The sequence below is a fragment of the Larimichthys crocea genome, chromosome XXI (genome assembly GCF_000972845.2).
Source record: "Larimichthys crocea isolate SSNF chromosome XXI, L_crocea_2.0, whole genome shotgun sequence".
In the NCBI taxonomy this organism is placed as follows: Eukaryota; Metazoa; Chordata; class Actinopteri; family Sciaenidae; genus Larimichthys; species Larimichthys crocea.
In genome coordinates, this window is record NC_040031.1 from 15,916,692 (window position 1) to 15,937,961 (window position 21,270).

The following is a 21,270-nucleotide window of genomic DNA, read 5'->3' on the forward strand; positions in this document are numbered from 1 at the left end:
TTCTTGATGCTGAATGGTCTTTGACAGGCGATATAATACATTTGTTAAGCTCTGTATATAAAATTCCACTACAACCTCAAAAGTTGTCCAAGTGTTGAAGCATCACCTCTAACAGTTTCACAATGGCAGCACGTGTTACAGGACAGTAATACTGAAACACATTTTAATACGGGCGTTTTTGTAGTGTGCATTAACAAGCCAACATCGTCTTAGAATCATTTTTATTCAGTTGCAATTTATTAAATCTTCACAGATAACAAAACAATGGTCATTTGAGAACAAATATTAGGCTACATGAAAAACATGTACATAAGACTTGGAACAGAAAACCACCAACTAAGAATATCAAGGAACACAAGTACTGATACGTTATCTACCGACTACCTAAAGCACTGAAGTACACAGTGTATGAGTTTAGCACCATGTAACAGTTTGAAATAGATTACATGGTGATTCAGACTTTTGTACTGTAAGTGCAGGATAAACATGGTGGCTTCATAGACAATGACAGCGAGCATATTACACATGCCTTATATTGTAGCAATGTACATGTAATATACAGTATTTACTGGACAAGCAAACTACCACTAGAACTACAGCTTTACACTGATCAACACAGTAAGTTGGAAGTGCATCATGTACTCACAAGGAGCATAGTGTACTATTAGCTAACAGTTGGTAATATGTGAAAAGACCTGCGTTTGTTTTCACTCTGCATGCCATCGATGGATGAACCACCACACTGTCCACTGCAATCACTCATACTGTACTTCATAGTTTATGTCCCTATTATGAACTAACAGTAATAGCTGGTACGATAATCCTATGTGTCACACTTAAGAACCAGTTGACCCGGGTTGAAAAAAGAAAAAAAGCCCGCAATTAAGCAGGCTAAAGATTTGGGTCATTAAAGCAAAGTCCTTTTGTGAATCTACTCATGCCAGAGGTCGGTCAGGTCCACTGTTTCAAGCAATGCATGACTACAAGAAATCACAAGCTATAAATATTTATGTACAATCATACTGAGGCATTAAAAAAAATATATTCCCATGCAGGACAGTATGCAAAAATAACTTATAAAATGTCTCTTTCACTGAGCAAAATAGTTTTCATACAAGGGTTCTTTTCAAGAAACAATGGTGCTAATGTCTATATTTTGTTTAAAATAGATAAAATACCAATTACATGATTAATCAGATTATTGACACTCATTAATGCATTTCAATCAACATGGGCAAAGTACCTTGTACTTAAAATATTCATTAAATATATTCTATTTAATCACTACTCAATTACATGTTAATTTATGGTTCAATCGATAAACATCCCAATTCAGCAATTACAAAGAGTGGTACTGGGACACTGAAACACCAGTGATGATAGCATAATTATAATTTTTTGCTAATTCATAGAATCAAAAATGTTTTGAAACATGTAAGAGGTGACAAAGCTGAAACTGTACCATAACTTCAACCTGGGAGACAAACGTTTCGATCTCCTTTAGAAAAACAAATTACAACACTAAAGCATAGATGTGACGTCTGAATGAATAATGAAGGAAATGTGGTTAGTCTTCTGAAACCTATTGCAAATAACCCTGTGGCTGCCCTTCGAAACACATGACAACAAAACAATGTACAAGTCCTAAAAACGACCATCAAATGATGACACTTAATGGTACTAAGGAAAGTGCTATAGATGTGAGGTGAAATGTTAGAGACAGCGAGGGAGGAGGGTGATTTGTTGATTTGATAAATGAATGTCTTTCCTTATTCTTGTATCACTGAGAGACACTTGAGTTGTCTTATAAGTGTGTGTGGATGGGAAGGAGGATTTCTAGGGGAAAACATGTGCTGCTCCTACGACACACTGGAGCAGTGGATGCTGGGAGATCCCATCTGTGTGAGGACCTTGTCCAGCCACTGCAAGGGGCCATTGAGATGCAGCTCTATCCAGCAGGGGGTGCTGGTCACTGTCTGACGTCTACAGGGGACAGAGAGGGGCAACATAGTTTGTTGTTGTTGTCATAACCGATCATCATAGTACCATACATTTAAAAATCACTGATGTGCGTGTGGTTGTTAACGTAACTTCATTTGAACCAATGAAAGGATACAGTAGATGCAGTGTTGTACATTGAAGCCGAGTGTACAGGCTATTTCTGAAGTCATTCAAGTTTCTATCAAAGATGTTTTTCTCCAAGGTGTTTGGTGCCAGAAATTTAACACGCTGCACTCTACAGTCCAGTGGGAATCTCCCTTGCAAAGAGGTGTCTAAAATGTGTTCACCTCCCACTCCATGTCCCCTGCATTCTTCCACCGTTACTCAACCCTCTCTTGCCGACTCATGGCTGCACCCTCCCCCCATCACCCTCTTTTTCCTTTCCAAGTCTGCTACCGTCTGTGTACAACGCTCACTTAATTTTTTTCAGCCCCAATTTTGAATTATCCAGACCATAAACATTTGAGGTTTTGGTAAAGCAGCTTGTACGTCCCTTAATGTGCACAGCTCCACAGACATAAGGAAAGTGCAGCTCAGGCAAAGTGATGAACCCTTAACTAACAACTTTAAACAGGCTTGGTCAAAGGCAGTCATATTTCTTGTGTGCTAAAGGAAGGTACCACCTTGGAAAACTAAAATAGCTGAACAGCTAACTTAACTATGGATGTGAAAAAAGGTCTGGCCTTGGCTAAAAATGGTTTTATGTGCCGTTGTGTCTGCAGAATGACGTTTTATACCAAGAGAGGATCCCTGAGCAAAGAAAGTTCACATAGGGCACTTTAAACCTGCTTATAAATGCTCTGCCCTCCTCCCACACTCTGGGGATTACTCAGACCTGACAGCCTCCCTCAACCTCCACTCTGTGTTTATCCAAGTACAGAGCACCGTGTTAGAGAAGAAAGGAAAATGTGCAATGTGACAGAAGCAGGCTGTAGTTCACTTGTCGTGTCAGTTAAATGTTATTTAGCCTCTTTTAAGTCTCAAATCTGCCAGAAATACTTTTAACTGAAGAGAAATATTGCTGCCTTTTATTAAACTGTAAATTACCCATCTGAAAAGTTATGAATCTTTAGCGAACAGCACATTATACCTGTCTAAGCAACTTATTATTACTTGAACATGAACTGGTTGATCTCTCCAATGTGTTAAACCCTTCATCAAATTAATAGATTTTTTTGTTATCTACCGTAAAACCACAAACAAATGCAATGTATTCATATAATTTGTTTCAAATGTGTTTGTTTACCTGTACTCGGCTCCCCAACCCTTGACAAAACTCATGCGAATGGTGCACATCCTGGTGAGCTGGTAGACAGCCTCAAAGCCCTGGTTGACTGACTGGGCGAGCAGAGCAGCAAACTCCTGGTTGTTGAAGATCTTCAGGTTGCAGCCTGCAAAATAAATATGTATTATTTGGCTTACTAGCACTGTAGAACAAAAAGATGTTATTCATAACGCTGTTATGCTCCGCTCATTTATCCTCTTATGGCTCCATGTGTTTGTCTGTATCCTCTCATGCTAACCTGGCGGTATTTTGCAGACGGTGGCAGGATGCCAGCCATAGCGCTGGTTGCAGTTGGGACTCTGGACAAAGATGGCACTGTCACTGAGACACTCTGCAAACACCTCTCCCCCAATGTAATACAACCTCACACCCCGTCCTGGAAAAGGAAGAGAGAGGAGAAATTTTCGCTCAGCTCGCAGCTAACTTGCTGATTATGTGCAAGCGTAAATATAAAAAGGCAAATTAGATCAGAGCTTATGTGGTCTCTTTGAAACAAAATGAGGCACCTATGTGTCTGCGTGTGAGCTCTACTGCCGAGTTGCGGTTGACGTTGGACAGCAAGCCCAGACAGAAGCGTTCAGAGTTGGAGGGGTCTGTGAATCCGTCGACTGTGAGGGACGGCTGGGAGGCATGGAAGGTCTCTCCCACACGTTGGTTCAGCTCGTAATAGGAGATCGAGCACCAGAAGGCAGACTCGCAGTACGTCACAGGTTGTAAGTCTGTTTGAGCAGAGGGTGGAGGTTAGATGGAGAGGCATTATAGAGAAAAACAAGCTCCAGTTAGGTCCATGCAAAAAGAATTACGAGGTTCATGTGAACAGGTAAACCACTTTGTAGTCAACAAGCATTTGATTGTGAAGATGGTGGCTGCTGATAAAGAGCTCTTTCCCACGACCCTCATGGCCCCAGCCAGGAATGGCCAAGACGTGACGTAGGTATTTATTTTTTTAACAATGACCTCCTGCTGGCTCTCCACATAGATAGAATAACCTGGCAACCGGATATTATTATTATTGCATTACCTTGAGCTTTCTGTTGCTGGCTTTTCCACAGTCGAGAACAGACCATAGACAAAGACTCCATTCATACCATACTTACTCTGTTACTGCCCTGAGGCTGCGCCTCCCAGACGTAGTCCACTGCTGCTGTATATTGCTCATCTGTCTTTTTTTTTTCTCCCCCACACACGCTTACAGCTCCTTCTAATCTGATATAGTCTGTAAACTTCGAATGAACAGCATCATCGCTAACGCGTCAGCTATTTTTGGTTTTCTGACTTGTTCTGACAATGGCATGACCATCAGGTCATCAGAACAGTCAGGTGTGGATCATGCCATTGTTTGCAGGATGATTGCAGATTAAAATGTTAGGGTCCTACATTTATGTTCTACACGGTATGCCTTAGCCACCTGACTCATCAGGATGCACTCTAACACTGGTCATGCCCGTTGAGAATTCATAATTGTGACTGGAAAGTGTCTATTTATGTCCAGTAACAGGACAGTATAACTACAGACAGCTCTGGAGCAGATGTTTTGGCATTTTAAATGAATGCACCAGGATTTAAACGTAGGCGATGACAGTAACAGTTTAGACGTTGACGTTTGTGTTACCAATTAAGAATGAGATAAGGGGCGGTGTTTAGCTCAGTTGGTAGAGCAACCGCCCCATGTGCGAAGGCTCAGTCCTTGCTGCGGAAGCCCAGCGTTCAAATCCGACCTGTGGCTCTTTCCCGCATGTCATTCCCCATCTCTCTCTCTCCCCACATTCCTGTCACTCTTCAGCTGTCGCTATCAAAATAAAGCTTGAAAAGGCCGAAAGAAAAAAGAAAAAAGAATGAACTAAATAAAAAATGTTTAAAAATCTGATTGTCCAAATCAAATAATATCGACAGGAGCAAAAAGGGAATAATTTAAAAATACCCATAAAGCCTGTAGCCTCTGGATTTTGGTGCTTGAAGGAAGGAGAGGAGAAAAGCTACTGTATGAGCTTGAGAGTGCTTGATAGCCTACAATATCTGTAATGAGTGTGTAGTTTGTGTTTTTTTAATTTAAGGGCCATCAGTGAAATCACTTTTTAAAAACCCACTACTTGTAATTATTATGAGGATATTAGAACTTATAGCTCAGGCTGGTTTGTTGGGGAAGATCCATGCTATAAGCGACATCATACCTTACCTAACCTGACCCCCCCTTTTGGTTTTGCTTACCAAGATTACTGTTTGCAGGTGACACAGGATTGGGCGACAGGCTGGGTGAACCTAAAATAGAGCAGTAATAGAGGACTGGTTCATGATCCTGATAAGGCATAATTAGAACAGTATGTGCTTGAATCGTGTGTACATGTCGTGTGACTCACCTGTGTCCATGCTGTGGTTGAGCTGGTGATCATTTGTCTCACCATCCTCACTTAGATACCCTGGCGGGGGAGTTTCTGTAAAATACAGTACAGGTGATGAAGACTGAACACACAAACCAGAGATTTGACATGTTTTAAATTGTTGAAAACCAAGTTTTTTGTGACTTGAATGCCTCACAGATTTTTATTTTTGTATATTTTAGGCTAATCTTGAACATTAGAGGCAAAAATATCAACACCAACAAAGTTTTCTCTGCTCATCGTCAATTCCCATGTGCCCCAAGTTCCTGCGATAACCAGTTGTAATTGTAGATACAAAATTCAAGGATTCAACTATGTTTTGATCGTCCTCTTCAAATTAAGCAGACTTTAAATAATTAATCATGAGAATAAGAATTTACAGACTTTTCTGTTCACAGAAATATTGGCATTGTTTTTCTCACCAGGAATATAGTTACTCTGGGGCTCAATGCCAGCGGGAAAGTTGGTGTTCTCAGGGATGGATGGGCTGTAGTCATCCAACGGTGGAAACTCTGCTGGGATATCTGTATGACGTGGCACTAGAACAGGAGGCAAAACTGGAGACACGTAGATGTATTCATTAAGGACCAGTTCAGCTCTGTATGCTGTATGGCAAACGCATTCTTTTAAATACAGTCATTTGGATCATGTAGCAATTAACTGCACTCACTTGGTGTCTCCACCCTCTGGTAGTGGTAGGGGTTGACGCAGACTTCATCCTTCTTGGTGTGGAAGGCAAATTCACAGTGGTCGACAGCCCTCAGCTCATGGTGGGACTGCAGGTCTGGCCAGCGCCACAGGCGACAGTAAATGACATGAGGAAGACCTTTTCTGTGGGAGACCTGGAGACGCCCATCTAAAGATCTGAAAGACAACACCAGAAGAAAAAACTGTAATTGTGCATGAAGATGAAATGTAATCAATGTGTCTGCTCTATGCCCCAACAATTATTAAATATTTGTTTTTGCGTCATAAAAAAGTAGAACCTTTAATATACATTCCTAGTTTTGAATAGATCTAACTGAGTGCACAACATCACTGCTTTTGCAATGTTTGCATTTTCATTAAATGTATTAAACTACTTTAAGTATGAAAGACAGTTTGCAAAACTCGTCTGCTATAAATCAAATATGTCCAAAGTGTGTGTTTTAAATTATAATGTGACACGGCCCAGCTGTGAAGCAGTTAAAATTATAGTGACTGCAGGGGAAGAGAGCTGGCAAACTTGATGAAACTGCACACAGACAGTACCTTGTACCTTTGAAGTGAAGGACCATATATACTGCCATGAAACACAAGTGACTAAAAAAAGCAAGGAAGGACTATGACAGACCTTGGATTTCTCCTCTTACAGAGAGTCCAGTAAAGTGATTGCTTTTTTTCCCCTGGCTGAACTCAACGACACTTCAGCTCATCGTCAGACAAGACACATATGGTTTTCTTTCTTTCTTTCTTTCTTTCTTTCTTTCTTTCTTAGCCTCCCACGAAGTATGTCAGAGAGGACTTTGGGTGTTTGTTTTACTTTCAAAACATCTTACAGTGTTGTTAGGGTTGTCAAAATAATCTTTTCAATTCATTAATTCTGGAAAAAATAACAGATTAATCTATGATGCCCCACGACCCCATACGTCACTGAGCACACCACTGTACATAGTAGTTTTGTATTCACAATGGAAGCAGAGGACAAAAACAATGAACGGTTTTCATCACAATAAAAAGAGACATATCTACCACAAGCAAGCAAAGACACAGTTTGATATTGATGTTTAAAATGCATATGACCCTGTCAGAAAACATCACTGCATATCAAATCAAGCACTTCCTAAATTATCAGCCGGCCATCAGGGGTGATTGAGATGTTTTGGCTTTACTTTTAGGGAGCAGTGATACTGCAGCTGGTGCACTTTACAGCAGCGGCCTCTGCAAAAGATTCCTGTATGTAGAAGAGTAATATACAACAAAGAGCAAGCAGGCAAAACAAAAAATGTCTGGAGCAGAAGCTGAAGAACTAGTCCCACAAAACAGATCACCATCTGTTGTTTGAGATTTATTTAAGTAATGATGAGAAATAACAAATCCGATGCAGTGAGACTTCACAAGACTTTTTGTCTGTGCTGCAAAGCGACACAGCTAACTTGAAGTTCAACCACCTGCAGTATACTGAATACAGGAAGGCCAAAAAGAATAACAACACAGATGTTACTTCACTGAATCCTCTGTCCTTGTCCAGTCTCAACTGAGACATTTCATAAAAGGCAAAGCTGTGCAGTGTGTCACCGAAACTTTCTAGTGAAAGCAGCGCTCTGTTGATTAAATCTAAAATAAGTTTTGGTACAATAATATTTCTATTTTATAGGAAACGCAAGTGAAGAAGGAGCAGGCTTATATTGATACAAATAATACATTAGCAGATGGAAGTCTTTATGTAAATGTTACAGTGCAATCAAAATATCTTGTCCCTAAAAATCAATGAATAATCATGATGAAAAATAATCTGAATTTCAATATTGATCAAAATAATAATCGTAATAATCTTGCATCTCTGCTACCTGCTACTCAAACTATTAAATTCAAGCTTTCAGACTAAATCTGTGACCAGTGAGAGAGATGGGTTCATCTTCCAGCACGGCCTCTTGCATAAAGAGTGTATTTCTTGGGTCAGCTGAGGTCAGCAGTCCCATGCCTCTGCTGAGATTGACATGGACTATGATGTTCTGTCTCTATGATTTTCCACTCTGACATGACGACTACCAAGAAAGAAACAGTACAGCAGCGAGTCAGTCAGTGATTCACAGGCATCTCAATGCCAATGCAGCACCTCTTATCTTGTGACAATCCTAAGTGGAAGAGAAACCACTTACAGTTTGGTTCCAGCGCCAGAACTTTTAATGACGTTACACAGTACGGCGTTGGTGAAAACACTGCATATCACACGGTCGGACTGAAATGTCCACAGTTCGATTACAGCCAGAAATATTCATATTATTCCCCTCTGATTGCCTCCTCACCTCTCTGCTGTCCTAAAGTTAAATGATTCATTGCATTCTGGAGAAATTACGACACTTGTAAAACATTAAAATTTTACGATCAAGTCGACACTTGAAGCAAAAAGACGCATGTTTGTCATTTGACCAAACAAGTCAAAACATTAACTTTATTAGTGTAATAAATCTGTCATGCACACGTACTGCATGAAACAAAGTGCATTGTAGTAAATCTGCTCCCAGCTAACACAATACAGATGTTTTAGTACACAATCTTTTTCTTTTGGTTGAGTCCACTCTATATGCAAGCGCCTCAGTCCCCTCCTTGACCCCTTTTAATGCTCACGACTGCTCTCTGCCTAAGCTACATTACCAAAGGTGATGAAAACCCAAAGTGGGCCTACTGTAGTAAAGAATCACTGAATCACTGAATTCCCAGCAGATAAGACAGCTGTTATTCTGTAAACCTACAGTCCCTGGACCCAGCAAGAGTGAACCACAATCCAAAAAGTGGCCTACGCCCGAGCTTGAGCCCAGGGCACATTCCCAAGATCTGAGGAAAAGTTTTTAATGTAGGTTAAAAGCCATGCTTTGACTTGTATACACATCACGATGGGGGGACTTCCCAGTTTTTTGAGAAATCGGGCCTACAAGCTGCCTGATGGACGATATCTGGGAAAAACAACTTTGAAGGATGCTTAACGATTAAAGAGGCTCACCTTCTGCTGCCCACAGAAATTATGCCATGTCTATTCTTTCTTACTGGGTCTCTTTATGTATTCCTGGCTGAGTTATCGTTGTAGTTTTTGGTAAAAAAATGTCATTTTTTTTTATGGTTACTTTCACAACAGATGAAAATAAAGATTCCAGACATGGAGCTTGGGCAGGTTGGAAGTCTGATAAGATATTTTAAATCACACCCTCTCAGAAATCTTATTATGGTGACAACTCCCCGATCTGCTGGGCAAACTGTGGAAACTAGAAAACCATTACCATGTTACGTCAGATCACCCTTTTATCAAAGGCTACTGGAAAGAGACACATAATAATGCCCTACAAGACTTCTTCAAATGTAAAATCCCTCTAGAGAGCAAGACTTTAAATATATATGCATGAATGGACATTTACAAAATAGAGAAAATAACAGTTTTGTTAAGAGATGGAACACTTTGCCTCGAGATGGAGAGGCCGGGTCACATATCTGAGCCCTGTTAGGCCTGATTTTGTATTCAAGGATCAACGATCGTGTAAGGAAATCACTTATCACTCCCTGACTGTTCAACAAAGAGGTTTCTTATGCAGGTTGTCAGTGGTTAGCCTCAGAGCAAGAAGGTTCCTGGTTCGAACCTCATTTTTCTGTGTGTCCTGTGTGGGTTCCCACCAGATACTCCGGGCCTCCTCCCACAGTCCTTGGTCATGCACTTGATGGGTTAATTGGCCGTACGTGTGAGTGTGAGTGTGAATGGTGAATGGACCAAAGACTCTAGACCCCTGAGACCCTGATAAGGATAATCTTACAGTTACAGATAATAGATGGATGGCCAACACAGCCTCATTTACAGTGTCACCACTGACCTGGGGGACTTAAGTGTGCCACGAGGAAATGAGTTATTTTCATTTTCAACATCAAACCAAGCAGAAAGCGAGAATATAACTTTGTCTGCATCACACTAAAAAACTAACCATGAACTACTGGTCTTGGACAGATGGGGATCCCATATGGGGAATCCCAAAACCCAAGCCCTTCTTCCAACTTTCCCAGAGTACACACACACACTCCAGTCTAAACATCCTCTGTGAGTCACAGTGTGCTCTCGCCAACCCTCCCCTGATCTCTCCCATTCGTCACACGTGTGAACTGTGGACATGCTTTTTGTTTATGCAGCACTAAGATGTGCACACAGCTAAAACTTGCCTTTTGGGGTATTTAAGACAAACTAACTAAACACACACACACACACACACACACACACACACACACATATTCCTGCAGCCTCAGCTGTGCTAACACCGGTTCAATCACATCACAGGACTTTAAATGTCTGAGGCTCAGAGGTGCACGTCAAATTCATTACAGTGATTCATGCATCTGTGGATAAAATGAGAATTAGCTGCAAAAATATATAAAAATATAAGCCGGGTAAGTTTGCATTGAGCTAACGTGAGCTAGCTCTCATATGCAATGTTTATTATTGCACCAATGCAATAAAAAGCACAGCATCAAATAGATTAATCCCTCCGTGAGTGAATCATGTTCATGTTTACAAGTCAGCTGCACAATAAAAACAAAAAGCATCTCGCATTAGCTCGAGCTAACTAGCGAGGAGCTACACCAGGCTAAGGTGTCACGGCTAGCCCGGTTAGCTGCGTCGTTACCTGGGTATGGTTATGCATTTCGTGTTGACATTCTGTGTTGTGATGGCTTTCTCCAACTCGTCCAGCTGTCCCGTCTTTTTCAACTTCTTCACCAGACTTTTCACCGCCTTCTCGCACCATTTCTCCTCCTGCCCGTTCTGCTCTCCCTTCTTCCAGCCGAGGAGCCTCTTCACGATTGGAGGAGTGAACGGTAATATGGACATTTTTTTTTTTATTTTAAAAAAACAATTTGTCACAGCACTCTTGGTTTTATTTCTTCTTCCCCGTTTTGTTGGAAATCTAGCTACTACTCCCAGGACAGATGAGTGGCTGGTGGCTGCCGGGGACTCAGCAGCAGCGGCGGCAGCAGCAGCGGCGGCGGCTAACGTCGCAGGCTCACTCCGATCAAGTTGGCCGTCTGTCGGAGAGAGGAGCAGCCCCTCCAACCAGCCGGGCTGTCTGTCTGCCTGCCCCTCCTCCTGCTCCCTGCTCCTGCTCCTCAGTCAGCTGGTGTGTCCCCCTCCTCCTCCTCCTCCTCCTCCACCTGTATCACATATGCAGCTCCACATTACAGTACCACCACTAAATTAAACATCAAACATTGTAAAAACACATTTTCAAGTGCAAGATTAACACCAATAAAAATGCAGTGATCTGCACTTTGACACCACCAGGTTACAACAAAAATTCAGATTCAGTATGTCTAGCTTTATGTGTCTTCTTTAATCAGTTTTTTTTATCCTAGTGTCAAACTCGAGTGTCAAAATAAAAGGACAAACTGTTGTAATCAGAGATGTGTCCACACTGAAAAGTGATCCAACTTTTGCATTTACTGTGTCCATGAATAGAAGACCCCTTAGAAGTAATCCCTTTGATCCCCCTCATAAAAGTGATTTAATTTCACTCAAGATGCATCTTTCCAGAAATGGACGAGGGAGGTGACCGGTTCATTCAGTGGTATTTGGGGTTTTTATGGTGTTATTGATAAGTGTAGCTCTGGCTGCTGCCACCAGTAAACACCAGTGAGCTTGTGCTATAAATATCTCCATCCAGGAACAGCCCCTTTTCCTTGTCTCTATTAATAACCTCCATCAATGACTGCTGACTATTTTTAAGCAAGTATTTGGCATGGCTTCTTACTTCCTTCTTCTTAAATAAATATTATAGCTATCTTGGCAGTGGCACCTGAGAAATAGTATTAAAGGACGCTTCATGGTGGGTGAATGAATGCCCCATTCAAGAATGAGAAACACTAACGATTACTCACAATTAGTCAGTTATTTTCCAGTATAATCCATTAAAAGATTGATTGTTTAAATAAATTAAACTATTTTTAAAAAGCAAGTGACTGAGTGAAACTTGGATCATCCTCCAGCCTCCTGCCAAGAGCAGTAACAGACAGGTTAAATCATGCAGACACATATTGATACATATGGAAAATGCTGTTGACATCGAGACTTTCTAGATGCCAAACAGTGTAGATCAAAAGTTTTGTGTGTTTCTCGGTCTATTTCTTGTTCCAATAACACTGATGATTTGCTCAGTGTTTAAAATATCATCATCATCTGTAATGGAAAAAGGCTGGGGAGCGTTCCTTTTTTTGTAGTCTCTGATGGTCCGCTTTAGGGGCCCCGGTCGACACCTTTTACTGCCAGGGGACACGAGCTGGACAGCTGGCGTGGAGAGTTTTGCGTGTCTGTATGTGTGTGTGTGTGTGAGAGAGAAAGAGAGAGAGAGAAATGGGGGGCTCGTGTAGTGTGTAGTCTCAGACAGGGGGGCAGATGGGCCACAGCAGGCAGGAGAAGGTCTTAGGGACAGAGTGAAGGATGATTTTGGACAAAAGGCACGACGGCTGGCTGAATAAGTAATGACTGCAGACAATCTGATGGATAACAATGGCATTGTGATGGACCACTCGTGGGTTACGTGGGAAACAAGCAGGATGTGTTGAAGGGGCCTGATCAGCTGGGCTGTTGTCACAACAATACTTAGACAAGGATGGAGTAGCAATTAGAGTATATATGCCTTTTGTGTGTCCATATGGGCAAACTGCAGTGACATTGAAGTGTCATAAGACCACTGAATTCTTGTATATGTTGTATTTATTTATTTATTTTTTGAATGGACTTTGAATCCAGTTCTGCTATAAATACATGAATGATAGCTTCCAGCATATTGTATGATAAAAAAAAAAATCTGAGTGGCTCCACAAACCTGTAATTGTCTCAGCAGCTAATTGCAGTGTGTTTGAATTGTGAGTGTTCAGCACAACCCCAAACGGGTGGGGTCCAGTTCTCCCTGCAATCTCTTGCCTTTTTTAAATCTCCCTTCACACTGCAAGCTGTTATCTGTTGCTTGCAGCCATCAATCTCTTCCCAGACAGTGGCACCTCCAAATCTGGGGCAGTAGTGACCTCCCCTCTTTTTCTCTCTCCCTCTAGGCTGAACCAAAGCACCCTCAAATCCTCTTCCTCTGGCTTGAGACCCATAGAGGTAACACACAATCTCATTCACCTCTCGGCCTCCCTCCTCACTGTGATTCTCTTCATTCTGTAGACATCTTTTCCCTGACAGGTGCCTGCATGTAATTGCTTACATACCTGACATGCACCTAGAAACAATTAACAAGTTCATGGCTTTATGATGCTTTATGAGCGGTTATTAACCCTCACGCGTCACTATGGAAATTTTTGTCTATTTGGGCAAAGTTCCTCTTTATCTGGCCATTATTTTGTCTGTGTTAGTGCGTATGGCACAATTTCTTGTAACAAAGACACATTTTGTAATTAACATTTTTATTTTTCTAATAGATAAACAGAACACTGAAAAAAAACTACCCTCTTAAGTCATGAAGGACAAACATGTCCAGCTCCAAAAAAAAAAAAAACCCACAAGAAAACAAATTAATATTCTTTCTGCATAAATCTCTCAAACAACTTCAGCCCTGCTCTAAACTACCAAACTTTTTTTTAAAATCATTTTGAGGATTTTAACCCTTTAAATGACAGTTTGATTACTTTATGTTGTTTATGAAAAAAAGGGAAAATAGCTCATTGTTAGTGGGTTTTTCATAAATAACAACAGTGACATCAAGTACTCAAACTGGCATTTAAAGGGTTAAAGTTATCAAAATTATTGAATGTGTGGATGTTTTGAGTGGGGCTGTAGTTGTTTCAGAGATTTATGCAGAAAAAAAGCAGAAAGAATATAAATTTGTAATGTCTTTTTGGAAGTGGACATTGTTTTGTCCTTAATGACTTAAGACGGTTGTACATTTAACTGACCCATGAGGGTTAAATACATTGTTCACTAATGTTTCACTTATAAGACCCTTAATAAGAACAGGGTTGCCAGGTTTATGAAAGTCTCTCTGGTTGGTGTTTATCCTCATCAGACTTGACACTTGCTTTGGCTTCTTATTGAGTTTTTAATTTATCAGGAGGGACCCCTCCAACACTGAGAAATGCTGGCATACAATCTGGATTTATTTACAGCATAACAGTAACATTTACATATGCTAGCATAATAATAATATCTTATTAGAAGGTGAGAATCCATTTGTTATTATAAATGTATTAATGGATTACCAACATTTCTAAAGAGGGACATCACTAACCTAAGGGAGTTTTTACAGTCTAGTGTAACGCTGGTTCCTCTTAGCGTTAACTCTAAGCTTCACATTTACTAACTTAGTTATGAATTAACTCAGTTACGGGCTGTGGGTCAAGCAAACACACGGGGACAGTGTAACATGAATACTTTAACGTCTGCTTTAACTGTAGAACAACTCAACACTGACTGTGATTTATCATTCCACCAACATTAACAATCACTTATTAAAGGCAAGGTGTACCATAAAATATATTTCCTGTTCTGAATTAAGGAATAGAATATAAATACTTGTTCTTAATTAAATTATATGAATTCTTTCACTAAACCCGAGCAAAATCTGTAATAAAAATATATAAATATATAAAAATAAATCTGTAAAAAAATCAATCTCATCTGACATTCTTCCCTCTCTTCAGATGAAATGTTCTCATTTCAAAGGTTATGATATATAAATCTCATCTTACACTAGCAACCCAAAAACATTTTCTTCATCATTACCATCGAAAGGATCTTTAAAGCATTAGTAAATGATCCATCAACCAACTACAAAACCATTAGTTTGTGTGTTCCTTACCATTAATCCTTAGATCCAGTCTGAAGTGTTGCTCTGCACTGATTTTACATTATTATTTAGAATATTATCCTGATTTGATTCACATCAGTCCATTATATTCACAACTTGGTGCACCATGCTCAAATACAACTATATACATGTCACCATCTAGTGGCTTTGAGCTATTACTACAGCATTTAATGTTGGACATTCATAAACCAAGGCAAGCTGATTTTCTGCAGTATGTCCTACATATCTACGTTTGAAGGAAAGTTCTTGTAGCCTTTTTCAGAAGACATCTTGCCCACACACACAGGTATAAAAATAAAAATGCAGTTTCAAGGTCCTGGTTGTGTGTACAATGCCTCGCTGTCATGATTTACCACAAGAAATACTCAGATCTGTTACTCAGGTGAATGTAGCAACACCTGTAGTGAAGCTCTTCTAATCAAAATCTGGCATAAGTATTAACATTTACTAAAAAAAATAAAAAATGTTTATCTTTATCTATGTAACATCTCATTTGCTTTTAATTTAGTTAAAATGTGAAACTATAACATGAATATAGTCTGGATTTATGTACAACAGGACATTATTTTTGTGTGTGTATGCATGTATATCATGTATATGTTTTTCTTTCTTTTTTTTTTAGCTTACGCCCAAGTACACATAAGACTCACTGTGATTATAATTTATTTGTGAATCAGTGTCATTGATTTATATGCTATCCCATAAACACAATTTACATGTTTATTGTGAACAATGGCCCATAACAGCATTAAGTTGATTCAGAGGCTTTGCAAAAATATTTCCTCATCTTACATATGGATTGAATGCAGCGCTCGGCCATGATTCATTAATTTCACCTCCAGGCTAAAATGGCTTTCCGTATGGCCCGTACCTCAAGTACTTGGCCCTGTATTTATAAGGGCTCTCCCCTTCTGTGTCTCTCTTTTATTGGTGGGTATTGATATAATAGATAGACACTAGATTATTAATTTATCTTTTTATTTTTTTGTATTTTGAAACAGAAAGTTTGGAAATCAAAGCAGATTTCCCTTTAACTGACAACACTCCAGTCACTATGCGGTGACGTTCTCTTGAAAAGCTTCACATAGATCCGACTTTCATCTTTACAACTTCCACCGCAGAGCCTGTGGAACTTGTCATTTTCTGAGATCTGGTAAATACACTCTGTCACTCACACCACCACCAAAACTAATGATTGTGAAATTAGTTTCAGAGCAATCAGGAGCTCCCCTGCTAAGCCCCACTGTATCCATATGCATGAAATTGCTTGTGTTAATACATGCTATGAATCGTGGGTAATGCAGTGAATAATTCTGACTGCACGCAATAATGCTATCTTCTATTAGATTGGGGACTGTTGTGAAGCTGGAGCCCTGTGGCAATATGCTTGTAAATGGCCATGTATGGATAATTAAGCATTACACTTGAACATTAAAACTTGCTTATTTCAGAGAGCTGCAGGCAGTGGAGAGCTCTTATTGGACTCATCACTATTTTTGGTGTGTTCCCTATAATCTGTTCTCATTAGCATTAGTATGCAAGCAATTGTAAACTTTTTGATCTCCCTTACTGTATCGCTGAAAATGGGTTTTCATTAGTGTGAGTGTATTAACAACTGGGATTTTTGTAAAACGTTTTTAAACATACATTTCTAAATTGTACACCAATGGATATTAGTATAACCTCACTACAATGATTGATTCAGTCATATCTAATACAGGAAATTATTATTATCTTATTGTGTTCTTGTCTGTGGTTTTCTGATCTTCCAAAAGATATAATCAAACATTAAGACACACCTATTTGTCTAAACAGTTCATTTAATATTATACCACAATATAAGACTCCATTAATAACAATAACGCATGTTCGATTTCTAACCCAAGTGCTTCCGACAAGCGACTAACCTTGAGGAAGTCATTTCTGAGCTGAATGACCTGCATAAGGTACAAGAGGCCACATTTCAGGGAAGTAAATAAATACATTCCTCTCAGTGATGACAAGAGAGACCAGTCCTGTCCCTCAGCTGTTGTTTTTAGGTAAAACCTAATGTGTATCATCGGTGTCCTTTCCTGTAGCCATTTCCATTTTGCCGACCATCCCGTCCACAGGGAGTTAATGCTGTTAGAACATGGCTGCATATTGGCAGGCCAGGACCAATGGGACTTGATGAGCGAGTAATGATCAAAGACAAGTCATGGTGTCTATAAGGGAGAGTGTCTATATGAGTGTAGGGGTCAGCAGATGTGGTTTAGTATGATATGACAATAAGGTTTGGATAGACTCTGCAACTGAGGCGATGCAACTGTTTATCTTCTTTTGTCAAATGTGTGTTGGACTGTTTCTTAGACTCAAAAGCGGATACATACTGGGAGCCACAGATGTGGAGGATAAAAGGGGATTAAGTCTGAAGGAGGGGGGGCAACAAGATTAGGACCAAACTGCCTTAATTATGTGTCACATAAAATAGTGTCTTTAAAAAAAAACAACTCCCACACACAACCAAATCACCTCTGTTGTTTTAATTCAGTTGTTGAAGTGAAGAATGTCCGTGACACTGAGGGGCTGCCAGTAAAATGTTAATTACATAAAAACAACACTTAAGTCACTTGATTTTGATCAGGTTCCTTTTTTTTCTATGTAGACATCCTTCCCCTGTTTGCGTTTACAATTAGGTTTCAAGATATTCTCAAGACAACAAGTACGTAACTGTAGATTTCACAAGAAATTTGTGTGTGTGTGTGTTACAAACGTAAAGATATTGTGACATCTCCATCATAGCTCATTCCGTTCCTATCAAAGTGCTCTTCAGCCAAAACCTGAGTGAGAGTTATAATGTGATGTATCACAAACTTTCACAAAGACTTGATACATGCTGGTTGTGATAGACACAACGTGTGCTGCCTTTTGGATTGGATTTGCATATTGTATGAAATGAATGGAAAATGAGAATGGCTGACGAGAACTGTGAAAAAGTACACGCAGTAAATGGGCTAATACATGTAAAACCACTGCTGAGGTTAATGAAACAAATCTCATTTCTGATTTTCCTTTTTTATCTCTTTTAATTTGCCATATTTTATGTTTAGATGATAATGACTACAGGTTTTCTATTCTTTCAGGTAGGTTCAATGTGGCTTCAGGATAAGAAAACAATCAGGCTTTTGTAGTCCTCAACAATCCTCTACATTTATCTACTATGCAATTTCACATAGCCCCTGGTCAATCCATACTTTGCTAAGCTTAAGAAGCAGTTTAGCCACAGAGACATAAAAGATATGTCAGATTATTTGTTTTAGTGCTGGTCAGTGTAATTGTTGGTACAGGAACCAACAAAATGGCAAAATGAAAAGCACTTTTTTTTTTCAAACAAATGAATTTGTGTGAGAGTATTAGAACAGAAGTGAGTGTGAAAGAGGAGTGGTTGAGCAGTAACAGTGGAGAGAGACATGTGCACCAGGATTACTTTGCTTCATTAAATACACAACATAGCTGTGATGCCTGTGCTCTTTCAAATCCATATGTAAACCATTTCCTCCCGCCTCCTCCTCCCCTCCCTCTCTTAAAACCTCCGGCTCATTAGTGTTGCCTTTATGACATGGCTTTACCTAAATGCCGTGGATTTTTCCATTCCCTCCATGGCCCATTCTCAGGCGGCTCAGCCTCTGCGCGGTAGCTAAAAGAGAGAGCGGGAAGGCATTTTCTTGTTTCAGCAGCATTCCTCTGCAGTGATTGCTTCTTAATAAGCAGAAACACTTTGGGTTTAAGCTTTTGTAATGGACTTGCAGTAAACATAGAATGGAAGTGATGAAGTGAATTTGGCAGATCTTTGGTGCATGTGACACTCATTGTCTACACACATTTATAGCAGAAATGACAAAATACAAATGCAGTTATGCTGATACATGTTTAATGTGTAGTGCCTTGACAGCATATGTGCAGAAATGTTGTGAAAACGGTGTAGTGACAGACCTCTCTCCCATCACCTTCATGTTACATGTTGGAAAGTACTGTGCCTTCCTTAAATGTATCAGTTTTCTGCTGTTTTTCTTCCTCTATTCGACTTTAAATCAAATAAATTTATCTGACAGTTACAGTTATTTTACAAACTAAGATTTTATATTTAAAAAATACATTGTTAAAGATGAATACATTGGCTCCCACTGAATCCCTACAGAAAGTGGCGTCTTATTAGGACTCCTTATCATGTCCGGTCCATCAAACCTCTCTAAACCTCTCAGATGGATTTTATTTAGATGACTGCTTGAGGATCAAATAGGCGAAAGTATCCACTATTTCACAAAGAAATATAAAAGTCCAGCTGGACTAAAGTAGATAATCTACCTCCACTTTGAGCAGATACAGCACTGAAATGCTGCTTACAACTTGATGTATTAGTACTGACTGTTTGATAATGTTATGCACAATAATACCACACTCAAAGGGTCAGAACGAGAGACTTACGTTGTTGTACTGGTACTTTGACTCAAGCAAAGGGTCTGAGTGCTCTCTCTCTCTCTGTCACACACACACACACACACACACACACACACACACACACACACACACACACACACACACACACACACACACAAGGTGCTCAGAGCTTTTACCTCAGATTTATGCCTACCAGGACAATACAAATGGAGTCCACAAGGTGGCAGTGTAACATGTGTTTGAAATGATCTCTTTAAAATGAATTAAAAGTGTGAGTTCCTTCACTGGCTGTCTCTGCTTGTGTCACATATTGACATTATTGTCAGACCGCTCACTCTATTACAACATCCTGATCATGTTGCATTTTTTACTGACATTTGCTGGCATGCTTTAGCGTGATCAGCATTGATCATACAAGTTAATCCCAAATCCCAACATGGCATGTCTCTGATGTTTTTATATGGAGTCAAACACACACACGCAGGGTTGTCAGACAGAGACACACTGAAGGAGAATCAGGAATATCACAGGCTAAAAGCCAGAGCGGTGATGACTGAAGGCTGTGCTGAGAGGGGGGTGAACGATCCAGTTTTCCTACTGGCTCCTGTATTTTACAGAGAGTGGTTTAGGGTGAGAAGTTTTTTCCTGTTTATCCATTCAGTGGAAAATAATATCCTGTAAAAAGCCAATAAGTTTCTGCCTTTGAACTCACTGAGAGTTTTTCTTCCCCACTGGCTCGTTCTCTTTGGTAGAAATGAGGGTGAGCCGCTTGACGAAGGACTTCCCATCAGCCGCCTCCAAACCCTCCACACATGTTTCTGATAGACCTCCACAAGCCCCAGTAATCCAAGGGCAGCTCATTCAGAGAGAGAGGGAGTGATAAAAAACAGAGGTGGGTGAGAAGGAAGAGAAGGAGATATAGGAGGGAAGGATGGACTAGAAAGCAGAGTGGGAGCAGGCCAAAGGGGAGGGAGGATAAAAGGAAACATTTTAGAGCATGTTATTTGCTTCTCTAGAGACGCCGCTGTCAACTTCTCAATTTAAAATGGCTGTTGTTTGCTCCTTGTCTGCCAAGTCCTTTGTCAGGTTCACACAGTATATATTTTATATGTTAAACATCATTAGGCCCCTGTATTTTTAATGCAATTGCCACAAATGTCGGTTCTCTAAAATGCTCATAATTCTCATAATTTAAGAGAAGGAAGCCCAAAAAGTACAGGAGAGAGAAAAATTAAAAATCCATACATTCCATAAAACATCCTCCTCATTATAAGTGTGACCCTTGATATTATAAACATCTCAGACGTGTGTGCTTCAATGCTTTTTGCAACTTCCCTTTATATAAAAAAAGCGCATGCTGTGTGTTTATGTGTACAGTAAATGATCCATAACTGTTCAGGCTGAACCGGCCTCTATCACACGACTCACATTCGCAGGCCAGCAGCCTCTTAGAGAGAACACACACTTCGCAGGTCTTGCCGGTGTCTTAAACACAATGTAATCTGTCATGCTTAATTTACTCTCGTCCCTCATAAATCATCCTGAAACCTGTGCGGACAGACAAGCGAGTGTAAACACCTGTTGTGGTGCGTGTCGCTATTTTCACATGTGAGGGTAAATGTGAGTGAGTATCAGT

At 40.0% G+C, this 21,270-nt stretch overlaps 1 protein-coding gene across 1 annotated transcript; it reads right to left on the reverse strand.

Annotated features, from left to right (window-relative positions):
- Window positions 1–204: 204 nt before the first annotated feature.
- Window positions 205–11,311, reverse strand: smad3b (SMAD family member 3b). Its single transcript, XM_010735124.3, has 9 exons — window positions 11,025–11,311; window positions 6,335–6,528; window positions 6,087–6,221; window positions 5,644–5,718; window positions 5,495–5,545; window positions 3,793–4,005; window positions 3,525–3,662; window positions 3,248–3,392; window positions 205–1,983 (listed from the first exon to the last, which is right to left on the reverse strand). Exons 1-9 carry the CDS (start codon window positions 11,225–11,227, stop codon window positions 1,860–1,862), a joined length of 1,278 nt encoding a protein of 425 aa, XP_010733426.1. The 5' UTR covers window positions 11,228–11,311; the 3' UTR covers window positions 205–1,859.
- Window positions 11,312–21,270: the final 9,959 nt, after the last annotated feature.

Coding starts and splice junctions, on each gene's coding strand:
- smad3b (XM_010735124.3), bottom strand. CDS start 11,227: ATGTCCATATTACCGTTCACTCCTCCAATCGTGAAGAGGCTCCTCGGC. Junction 3,393..3,524: donor CGTCTGCAAAATACCGCCAG/GTTAGCATGAGA, acceptor TTTATTTTGCAG/GCTGCAACCTGAAGATCTTC. Junction 1,984..3,247: donor GGTTGGGGAGCCGAGTACAG/GTAAACAAACAC, acceptor TGTCCCCTGTAG/ACGTCAGACAGTGACCAGCA.